The sequence below is a fragment of the Olea europaea genome, chromosome 9, assembly GCF_002742605.1.
Source record: "Olea europaea var. sylvestris chromosome 9, O_europaea_v1, whole genome shotgun sequence".
In the NCBI taxonomy this organism is placed as follows: Eukaryota; Viridiplantae; Streptophyta; class Magnoliopsida; order Lamiales; family Oleaceae; genus Olea; species Olea europaea.
In genome coordinates this window covers 7,839,152-7,851,372 of record NC_036245.1, presented here as the reverse complement: position 1 = coordinate 7,851,372, position 12,221 = coordinate 7,839,152, and the positions used below count along the sequence as shown (strand labels likewise).

Sequence of the window (12,221 nt, the reverse complement as noted above, 5' to 3'; positions counted from 1 at the left end):
AACTCAATAGGGGTGAATGTTTACTTGGGAAGAACATGTGTTTCCGGTGTGGTAAGCCGAGACACATTGCCCTCAAGAGCACAGAGCCTCCAAGAAAGAAGGATGATGATCAAGATAAGAATAAGAAAGCAAAGGCTCGAGTTTTTGCACTGAATCAGCATGAGGTGGAGCAGGATCCGAATGTGATAGCAGGTATTTTATTATTAATATATTTAATGTAACTGTTTACGTTCTTCTACCTAGAACTATACATTATTTGATCTATGTCCCTTGGTTGCTAATCTAACACTACAATTACAAAAATAGGTATTCTGTTACTGTTTGATGTACCTGCTTACGTACTTTTTGATTCTGGGTCTACCAATTCTTTTATCTCTGCATCATTCATCGCTAGGTTAAACTTTACATGTGTGAAAACGAATAATGAATTAGAGGTTAGCATCCCTTCAAGAAGAACTCTTTGTTCAAATCAGATGACTAAAGCTATGAAGTTAGAGATTGATAGGAAAATATTACAAGCAGGCTTATACCTTTTGGAGACGAAAGATTTCGATGTTATTTTAGGCATGGATTGGTTGGGACTTAATCACTCGACCATTCGATGTCACGAGAAAGAAGTATTGTTTCACAGACCGAGAGAGGAAGAATTTCGTTTCTTTAGAGCAAAGTTCAAGTCTTTGCCTCGTCTTGTATTGGCTATTCAAGCGGAAAAGATGTTGAAAAAGGAGTCATGTCAAGGATTTCTAGTTAATATCACCAGTCCCCAACATACAGAAATGATTGTTAACGATATTAACATTGAGTGAGATTTTGCAGACGTATTCCTAGAAGATTGACCAAGCATTCCACAAGATAGGCAAGTGGAATTTACAATTGATTTGGTTCTTGGAGCAACACTAGTATCCAAGGCCCTGTACCGGATGGCACCGAAAGAACTTCAAGAATTGAAGTTGCAATTAGAGGAGTTGTTGGAGAAAGGTTTCATTTCGACCAAGTGTATCTCCCTGGGGAGCTCTTGTACTTTTTGTCAAGAAAAAGAATGGGGGTATGAGGATGTGCATTGACTACCGGTAATTAAACCATCTGACCATCAAAAATAAGTACCCATTGTGAAGAATTGAAGATCTATTCGACCAGTTAAGTTGTGCAACAGTGTTCTCAAAAATCGACTTGAGGTCAGGGTATCATCAACTAAAAATAGGGCAAGCGACATACCAAAAACTGCCTTCAGGACTCGTTACGGGCATTATGAATTCACTATCATGCCTTTTGGTTTAACCAATGCTCCCGCGGTATTTATGGATCTCATGAATCGAGTGTTCCATCAGTACTTAGATCAATTTGTTATAGTAATTATTGACGACATACTTGTGTATTCAAAGGATAAGAAGCAGCATGAGGAACAACTTTGAATGGTACTTGAAACTTTGAGGAATGAGAAATTATATGTCAAATTCAAGAAGTGTGAATTTTGGCTTGATCGCGTAGGTTTTATTGGTCACATGGTTATCGCACAAGCAATCGACGTAGATCCTGCTAAAGTAGAAGTAGTAACAAATTGGCCAAGGCCAACCAGTGTGGGTAAAGTCCACAGTTTCTTAGGATTGGCTGGTTATTATAGAAGATTCATTGAAGGTTTCTCAAAAATAGCAGGGCCGATGACTCAGTTGACAAGAAAGGGTGTAAAGTTTCAGTGGACAGAAAAATGTGAAAAATGTTTTCAAGAACTCAAGCAGAGACTAGTTTCAGCTCCGGTATTGATAATACCAGATGGCTCGGATGGATTTATGATTTATAGCGATGCCTCCAAACAGGGTTTGAGTTGTGTACTGATGCAGCATGGAAAAGTAGTTGCTTAAGCCTTGAGACAGTTGAAGCATTATGAGCAAAGCTATCCAACTCACAACTTAGAGCTTGTAGCAGTAGTTCACACCTTAAAGATATGGCATCATTATCTCTATGGTGGGAGGTGTGAAATTTATACAGACCACAAAAGTCTCAAATACTTCTTCATACAAAAGGAACTGAATATGAGACAAAGGAGATGGTTGGAGTTAGTGAAAGATTATGATTGCACAATTCATTACCATCTGGGTAAGGCTAACGTAGTTGCAGATGTCCTAAGTAGAAAGACAGGATCACAGTTAACAGTTCTACCCATGGTGTAAGAATACTTGATAAGGGACTTTGAGAAACTTAAATTAAAGTTGTCACACCGCCGACTCAGACTACAGCGATGATTAAAGCATTTATGATTCAACCTACACTTCGGGATCAAATTAGGGAAGCACAAGATAATGATCCATTTCTATAAAAGATAAAGACTGAGATTGGTTCAAACAAACGTATAGGGTTTAAAATATCTGTAGATAACGCGCCGACTTTCAAAGGAAGATTATGTGTACCTAAGGTTGAAAGTTTAAGAAATGAGATATTGGAAGAGGCTCACTCTACCCCATATTCGGTACATCTAGGTGGTACGAAAATGTATCTAGATCTTCAAGATACATTTTGGTGGAAAAACATGAAGAGAGAAATTAGTCTATTCGTGGAGAAATGTATTATCTGCTAGCAGCTCAAGGCAGAACATCAAAGGCCATCAGGACTACTGAAACCGTTGGATATTTCAAAATGGAAATGGGAGCACATATCGATGGACTTTATGGTAGGTCTCCCGAGGTCAACTAGAGGTCACAATGTTATTTGGTTAGTAGTTGATCGTCTAACAAAGTCAACCCATTTTCTACCAATCAAAGTAAGCTTCAACATGGAACAGCTCGCAAAGTTATACATTAGGGAAATAGTCAGATTGCATGGAGTTCCTGTCACCATTGTTTCATATAGAGACCCGAGGTTCACATCAAAATTTTGGAATAGTTTGCAGGTTGCTATGGGGACAAAACTGAAGTTTAGTACTGCTTATCATCCTCAGACAGATGGATAATCAGAAAGAACCATTCAAACTGTGGAAGATATGTTGAGGGCATGTCTTGGTGGTAGTTGGGAAACACATCTGCCATTAGTGAAGTTTGCCTACAATAATAGTTTTCAGGCCACTATAGGTATGGCCCCATTTGAAGCTCTTTATGGTAGGAAATGTAGATCCCCTATCCATTGGGATGAGGTTGGGGGAGAATAGAATTTTGGGTCCTATAATCATTCAACGAATAGTTGAGGCAGTTGATAAGATTAGAGCAAGAATAAAGGTAGTACAAGACTGACAGAAAAGTTATGCTGATGGCAGAAGAAAGAATTTAGAATTTCAAGTGGGCGACAAGGTTTTTCTAAAGGTAGCAGCACTGAAGGGTGTATTGAGATTTGGGAAGAAAGGGAAGTTGAGACCGCAGTTCATTGGACCTTTCGAGATCCTTGAAAGGATTGGTGTTGTGGCTTACTGACTTGCCTTACCACCTAAACTTGCAGCAGTGCATAATGTGTTTCATGTTTCGATGCTCAGAAAATATGTCTATGATCCCAATCATGTGGTAAGTTATCAAACTTTGGATGTACAAAAAGACTTGTCATATGAAGAAGTCCCGACAATGATTTTGGACAGAAAAAGTGCATCATCTCAGAAACTGGGAAGTTCCCCCAGTCAAGGTCCAATGGCAAAATCATGGACTTGATGAGTCAACTTGGGAAAAGGAGGAGGATCTTAAAACCAAGTATCCAGAGCTCTTCGATTAACTAAGGTAAATTTTCGAGGATGAAAATATTTTAAGAAGGGGAGATTGTAATGTCCCAAAATTTCATAATTTAGAATTTAATTTGTGTACTATATTTTAATATTTTGGAAGTTTAGGTACTAAAATATATAAAAAGTAAATTTCAATATTATCGGATGTTAAAATGTAGATGTTGACGGAGCGACGATAAATATATTAATATTGGGCTCGTTGGATAGATCGTAATTAAAGATGCATATTAAGCTCGAGAAAAAGTTAATTTGGATTAGCAGAGCTCAAGTTATCGAGGTTGAAAGATATAGCTTTAAATTATTATTATTATTGTTGTTGTTGTTGTTGTTATTACTCTTGTTATTAATTTTATTATTTTATTGAGTAGGTATTGAATTGGAAAGTTTCACATGTGAGATACTAAGATTCTTGGTAGGCGGTAGGTTAGTGATTGATTTGTTTATTTAAAAAAAAAAAAAGAAAAAAGAAAGAGAGATAGAGAAAGATATGGGGAGCCGCAACCACGTGAGTAGTTGTTGAGAAACAAATTTTTATTATTATTTAATTAGAAGCTTGAATTAAATGGCTATCACCACGTGTACAGTAATGGGTTGTTTTTGGGTGATTGGTTAGTTGACAAGTACGTGATCCTATATTGATAAGGCTTGGTCTCCTATTTGTTTCAAAACAGTTTTCTCAACTTTATCTAAATACCCACTATCTTCCACACGTTTTCCTATGAATATTTCTGCACATGTGTATGGAATGAATTGCACGAGAATCGAGACACAAAAATATATTGGTGCACGCACACATTGTCAATAGAGATAGAAAAGGAAAGGAGAAAGGAACGTTGTTTTTCTTTTGTCTTCATATTAAAGCAGTTTAACAAGGTAGGATATGAGGTGCAGTGTTTTTATGTCCCATTTAATTATTCTTTTTCACATGTTGGTGAATTTTATACTTATGAAAGTTAAAGTTATGATATGAAATGCTATGATATGAATGATATGGCAATTCCGGCATATAATGAAATGATTTGATATGATATGATGTGAGCTCTTATCGAATTTTTAAAGATATGCGACGGTATGATATTCTGACACATGTTTCTAAATTATTATTCGGGATCGTACGATTAAAATTTGATATCCTACTGAGTATTTCTATGTACTCACCCTTTCCCTACACCTTACAGGTTAGATCAGGTCATGTCGGAGCGTGATGGTTCGATGGTGTGGTTGTGCCTTATATGGCTTGACGAAGATCTAAAAATAACACGTAACACATTTCTTTTAAGTTGATTGCTGTAGACATTTATTTATAATGACTTGATCTGTAGAGTCTTAAATTCTTGTGAGAAACTAATCTTTGCCTTTATATTAGACAAGCTTCGTTTAGTGAATAATTAACGTGTTGGTCGTTTAGAGTTTTCTTTTATCTACTGAGATTGTATTAATTAGCGATAAAGGAAGAAAGTGACGTGGAAGCTTGTTACTGATTTCAACATAAAGAAACCTTGAAAAATTTGATTTACAGTTCCCATGCAAGCGTAATTAATGCAACCTACATAAAAAAAATACATAATAATAAAAATGGGATATGACCTTTTGGCAAATTCATGTTAAATAATAATTATTTGACTGGAAGCATAATGAGATGTAAAATGGGTTCGGATGTCTTAATAAAAAGGAGCATTTGTTGGTATTTTTGTCTTTTGACTCCTACCAGTTTCAGTTATCTTATGTAAATGTTTAGTTAGCGGTTGAGCACATCGAAATACCCTTATTTATTTCTAGTGAATTAGATTTCAAAAAAAAATAAAAAATGCGCTAGTTGTTAATTTAAAATTTATGAATCCATATGTGGCTTCCAATAAAATTGACCATTTAATAAATAAAGTTGGTAGCGACTTAAATTATGAAGATTTGGGTCGTTACAACATCTTTACCCAAAAGGAGTTGAACATGAGGCAGAGAAGATGGCTTTAACTAGTAAAAGATTACGATTGTGAAATTCATTACCACCCAGGAAAGAAAAACGTAGTAGTTGATGCCTTGAGTAGGAAGAGGACAGGGCAAGTGGCGATGTTAACAACACAAAAGCCTTTATGGTGAGAATTTGAAAGATTAAGTCTCGAAGTGGTCGCTACTCCCTCTAATTCTATTGCTCGAATGGCAGCACTTTCAATTCGACTGACTCTTCATGATTGGATTAAGTGCCATCAAAAGGATGATCAATCCTTTGAGTTTATCAAAGCTGAGATTAATATAAAAAAAAGGAAAGATTTCACCATAGCTAAAGATAAGACACTTTATTATCAAGGACGCCTATGTGTACCAGATTTCGAAGAATTGAAAACTGAAATCTTAGAGGAAGCCCACTCTACTCCTTATTCTATGCATCCAGGAAGTCAAAGATGTATCGTGACCTAAGAGCTGTGTTTTGGTAGAAAAATATAAAGGGAGATATAGCTAAATATGTGGGGAAGTGCTTGATATATCAACAGGTGAATGCCGAACATTAGCGATCATCAGGATTGTTGCAGTTATTGGAAGTTCCAGAATGGAAATGGGAGCATGTGATGATGGACTTTGCTGTAGGCTTTCCGAAGTCAGTAAAAGGATACGAGGCTATTTGGGTGATCGTCGATCGTTTAACCAAGTCCACCCATTTCCTACCTGTTCACATGACATTTTCCATAGACCAATTGCACAGTTATATGTTAAAGAAGTAGTGAGACTGCATGGTGCCCTAGTTTCAATTGGATCTGATAGGGACCCAAGGTTTACATCAAACTTTTGGAAGATTTTACATCAGGCTATGGGAACTAAATTAAACTTTAGTACAGCTTTCCATCCTCAAACTGATGTACAATCTAAATGAAAATGTAGATCGCCTATTCATTGGGATGAGGTTGGCAAACATAAGATCTTGGGCCCAGAAATTGTGGAGCAGACAGTACAAGCAATTGAAAAGATTAGAGTTAGCATGAAGAAGTCTCAAGATAGATAGAAAAATTATGCAGATAAAAGGAGAAAGGACTTGAAATTTGCTATAGGAGATAGAATACTTTTAAAGGTTACACCCTTGAAGGGGGTGCTACGATTTGGTAAGAGGGGTAAGCTCAGTCCAAGATACATTGGTCTTTTCAAAATTTTTAAACTGGTTGAAAATGAATAATGATTTAAGTAGTTAAAGATTTTTAACGATGTTTATTGTATTTTCTTTAAAATTTGTTTTAAACCTTTCACATTCAAAAGATATTATGTTTTTTTTATCATTATTTATGAAAGTATTATTTTACGGTGCATGTATAATGACTCCAAAAGTAAAAATTTGTGTCGTTACAGCAGATAATGTGTGACCTAAACAGAGCTTAAACTACCAATGTACCTAAGCAAGTTGGAGGCGAAAAATCTATGATGGAAGACAAGTATAGAGACAAACACCAATGGACAGTTCAAGTATGCATTCTTGGCATTATGTACATCCATTAAAGGATGGATGCAGTGCAAGCATGTGGTTGTTATTGATGCAAATTTCATGACGAGTGATTGGGGTAGCCTGTTTACTGCATGTACTCAGGATGTGAATGATGCTATTTATATACTAGCTTTCAGAGTTGGTGATTCTGAGAATAATGACTCATGGAGTTGGTTCCTTTGACTTTTTAAGGATACATATGGCCAGAGGGATGGTATATGTTTCAATTTAGATCGTCATAGAAGCATCGAACATACTATTAGTGAGGTGTACTTAGGGGTGTTGCATAGGTTTTGTACACATCACATTTTCTAGAACCTGAGGACACATTACAGCCACTGTGCAAACGATATTGCAAAGCTTTTCAATTTAGCTGCGAAAACATACACAAAGCAAGAGTTCGAATACCATATGAAACAACTTGATCAAATCAACAAATGAATAAGAAGTGGTCTGGTAAGTATTCACATTCATATGATCTTTTCATATTTTAATTACAATTTACATAAACATTTTAGTATGAAACTAAAAAATGAAATATACTATGCATTATTGAACATTCATTATGCTATCATATGCTTAAGCAACTTACTTTTACGTAAATAATCCTTTTAACCCCAATTGATTGACACATAAGTCTATACGATTTCACAGGCGGTCAAGATCGCATGCTTCGACATATAGATATTTAGGCATAATATCAAACATAGTTGAGCCCATAAATGCGATTGCAAAATCATTCAAGCATTCCCTGACTGATTAATTTTTTTAGTCATTACGACACGTTATACAATCATGGTGTTCAAAGAACTGAGGTATTACACAGGGGACGTTCACACAGCTTGTAGCGAAACTAGAAAGCTCATTGATATCGATTGCCAAGAGGTCACTGAATCTTAAGGTAATGATATATTGGCTGTACAACATTAATTTCGCATAACAGGCATTTTCAAACTCCGATGTCCTAGATTGCACAGAGTTTAATGATTGTTTACGTCATCCGAATGATATGTTATAATATTTATAATACTCTGCAGCTATTTTAGGTTTTAGCTTCCAATGACTCCATATTCCAAATATCGGAAGATAACAGACAGCATGTTGTAGACTTGACGACAATGACTTGCACGTGCAACCGCTTCCAAATAGATGGTGTCCCTTGTTATCATGCGTTGGCGGTCATTGAGGATAGGACTGATCAGCCATACAATTACCGCTGACAATACCACAAGAAAGATTTTTATTTGGCCACTTACATTGTATGTGTAATTCCAATTGGTGATCGTGCACAATGTAATGACGACAATTGTCGGGCGCGTAACGAAATATATCTTCCTAAATCGAAGAAGTAGCTAGGTAGGCCTAAAAGGAAAAGGAAATGGATTAGGGACTTAGGGTTGAGTCCTTAAAAACAACAATATGTGGAAGGTGCAACGGTAGAGGCCACAACAGGAAAACGTGTAAGCAACCACTTCCACTTTGTCAACTGGACAAACAAAAACGAGGTTAGGCGTGATTATCTAAAATATCGGTGTGCTGTGATTCTTGGCTTTATATAGACTAGAATGTTGTTGAAAACATTTCAAATACTGCGCGCCGTACGTTTAGATAAAATATCATTTGTTAGGCCTTATATGTTTCGAAAATAATACATATTCGAGATTGAATAAAAGAATAAGTTTGTTGACGAATTCATGTGTGTTTTGACTTATTGATTATAAATGCTTTATTATTCTAGATGCGCTCGTTGTTTTGGTATTGTAATATCACGTTGCGATGTATTGTTTCAATTACCATCTGTGAAAAAATGTTGTTGCCCTATGTGGTGTTTTTAAATGCCCTACCTTAACTTTCAAATTTTGTAGAGTACAAGTATGGAAATGTGTTCAGAGTAATCTGTAATTCCCATTCATCAACCTGCTATATTTCGAATATATTGTGAGTTCGAGTGTGCAACAATGCATAAAAGTGATGGGTTCATGAGTCTATTGACATATACAAATGCAAAGGCGCTGACTTCATGATTTCATTAGTGAGTAGTCATGAATGTTCGTGAGATCAGGATGACAACTTAAATGTTGAGCTTCACACTCAATCTAAGAATCATTACCAAAAAAAAATTGCAGGTGAATAATTCGATTGTGTGTACATCCAGACACGCATTGGAATATGGAAAATTGTATTTATAAATAAAATACTAGGAAATTAATGTAAAACATTTACTATTGAGAAAATAGATTTGATATGAAATTTAAATAATAGTGTCACAGCTGTTCTTCCAACAAATGAAAGTCTTAGCAATTCGTTCATCCCAAAAGAAAACTTAACATGTACAATAAAAATGAACACTAATAAAAAGGAATCTACATAAACTGAAGTCAGTTTTACTGATGGGATTAAAAACTGTGATGAAAAGACATATTCGACTATTACTGCATCACGCTCCTTGCATGTAATTTTTTTCTAGCCCCTCCTTAAGCTACTTGGTACAAGATCATAAGTAGTTCCATATCTTTCTGATATCTTCTTGCACGCATGCTTGAAAAGTTGGCCTAGCAGATGTGACCTCAACCTTTGAGGACGAATATCTTGGACATCATGTTTATCTCTTGATCCATAATGAATTCGACGTATAGACCATAGTCGTGTCTACCGAAAACAGAGACACATGATGTTAACCATAAAAAGCTGTGTATTACAGCATGTAAATCACAAAAATCGGCACTAAACAAGGAACGGCATGACAATTCAAACAAAATAACCATGGCGGTAAAAAGTACAAAGTGTGAAGAATGAAGAACAAAAAAAGATAGTTACTGAATAAAATCTGACGAGATAATTATAGCTGCACAGGTCAGTGACTATATTACAGTCCATTCATATCAACTAATTGTTAAATGTGGCATTAATTTGTAATCTTAGGAAATAAATAAGATTACATGCACTTGAAGAAAATGTATCAGGAAAATACATGATGCACTTGAAGAAAATGTATCAGGAAAATACATGATGCAAATTCATGAATTATTAGGTGTCCATTTATATTCCCATGTCTCTAGAGTTATCCATGTGGTCCTATAAATAGAGGTCATTCTTGTAGTCTCATTGTAAGAAAAAAAGAAGAAGAAAACATTATTGAGTGTGCTGTAGCAACTCAAAAACTATCAATAAAAATTCAAGTTTTTCTTCAACATTTCGTTTCCGCACTAACAAATTTGGTATCAGAGCCATAACTTGTGATTGCATTTTTTCATGGCTTTCATACAAACAGCTTCGTTGTTTACATATTCTTCCAGTCAAGTCCCAATCTTCGAAGGCGAGCATTATGAATACTGGAGCATCCAAATGCAAACTTTCTTCATCTCCTTAGATCTTTGGGACGATGAGGAGTACGAAGAACCATCCGAAGACAATGAAGATTATGAAAAATTGCAAAAAAAATTTAAAAGAAAAGATGCAATGGCTCTCCGCTATATTCAACAAGGAGTCGGGAAATCAATTTTCCCTCGTATCTTTGGTGTTAAAAAAGCCAAAGATGCTTGGGAAATATTGATGCAAGAATTTCAAGGAACGGAGAAAACGATCGCCTTGAAACTTCAATCCTTATGGAGAGACTTTGATAATCTCCAAATGGAAGAACGAGAATTGGTTCGTGTTTTTTCTTCACGAGTAGCCGAGACAGTAAATCAAATCAAAAGCTGTGGTGACACAATTACAGATAAAATAGTCGTGGAGAAAATGTTAAGATGCCTTCCTCCAAAGTTTGACCATGTTGCAGCCGCAATTGAAGAATCGAAAGACTTGTCCAAAATGACCATTTATGAGTTAACCGGGTCACTTCTTGCCCATGAGCAAAGGATCAATCGTTCGAGTAACCAATCCACTACCGAACAAGCTTTCCAATCAAAGCAAACATCAAAAGGAGGATCGAACAACTATGGAGAACACAACAGAGGCTCAAATCAAACAAAGCAAAAAGATAGCTATTGGAAGAAGGGTGACAAGCAAAGCAAATGGAAAGGTAAGCAAACACAAATTTCTGGTGGTAACAATCCAACTTGCATAATTTGCAAAAAAATGAATCATGAATCAAAGGAGTGCTACTTTAGATGCAAAAGGTGCAAGATCCCCAATCATTCTCAAAGGGATTGTTGGTTTCAAAATAAAGAGATGACAGAAAGAAAATGTGCTGCAAACTTTTCTCAAGAGAATGAAAAGGAAATTCTGTTTTATTCTCAAAATTATGAAAATGGAGCTCAAAGCCCTTGGTATTTGGATAGCGGTTGTAGCAATCACATGACGGGGAATCGCGACATCTTTGTGGACCTTAATCCAAATATTACTTCACAAGTAATTCTTGGCGATGGAACATGTAGAGATGCGGTAGGAAAAGGCACCATTGCTGTCCAAATTAAAGAAGGTAACAAGAAACTCATCACAGATGTTCTTTATGTTCCCAATCTTTCTCATAATCTCCTAAGTGTTGGACAACTTATTCAAAGTGACTTCTCTGTCCACTTTGATGATGGTGCATGTAAAGTTTTTGACAAAAAGAAAAATATTTGTGTGGCAAATATTGAAATGAAGAACAAGACATTTCCTCTTATGATGCCACTAAATGAGAATTGTGCACTCAAGGCAAGATATGGTCATCTTCATGAAAGAGGCCTTCGTTTACTCCAAATGAAAAACATGGTGACGGGACTTCCTAACATCCAACACATAGACAAAATGTGCGAAGGATGCATCTATGGGAAATTGCACAAGTTGTCGTTTCCAAAAACTTCATGGAGAACGAAACACCACTTGAGCTTGTGCACTCGGATATTTGTGGGCCAATGCAAACTCCCACTTTTGGAAACAAGAGATATTTTATTCTCTTTGTTGATGACTTCACAAGAATGATATGGATTTTCTTCCTCAGTCAAAAATCTGAGGCATATTCCACATTTCTTCAATTCAAAGCTCAAGCAGAAAGGCAAAGTGGTTTTTTGATAAAAACTTTAAGGACCAATCGTGGAGGTGAATATCTCTATAATCCTTTCATGGAATATTGCA

At 36.0% G+C, this 12,221-nt stretch overlaps 2 protein-coding genes across 2 annotated transcripts; both read left to right on the top strand.

The window, feature by feature from the left end:
• The first annotated feature begins 1,502 nt into the window (after positions 1-1,502).
• LOC111399887 (uncharacterized mitochondrial protein AtMg00860-like) lies at positions 1,503-1,859 on the top strand. Its single transcript, XM_023027371.1, has one exon. The coding sequence runs from the start codon at positions 1,503-1,505 to the stop codon at positions 1,857-1,859; it is 357 nt and encodes a 118-aa protein (XP_022883139.1).
• An 8,067-nt stretch (positions 1,860-9,926) lies between these two features.
• Positions 9,927-11,824, top strand: LOC111399886. The gene is made up of 3 exons (XM_023027370.1): positions 9,927-9,939; positions 10,435-11,697; positions 11,802-11,824. The coding sequence occupies exons 1-3, from the start codon at positions 9,927-9,929 to the stop codon at positions 11,822-11,824; spliced, it is 1,299 nt and encodes a 432-aa protein (XP_022883138.1).
• Positions 11,825-12,221: the final 397 nt, after the last annotated feature.

What these genes read in the sequence shown, in the direction of transcription:
- LOC111399887 (XM_023027371.1), top strand. Translation starts at nt 1,503, where the DNA reads ATGGTTATCGCACAAGCAATCGACGTAGATCCTGCTAAAGTAGAAGTA.
- LOC111399886 (XM_023027370.1), top strand. An exon ending in CCACTTTGATGATGGTGCAT is followed by an intron (nt 11,698 to 11,801) that starts GTAAAGTTTTTG and finishes TGTGCACTCAAG; the next exon opens with GCAAGATATGGTCATCTTCA.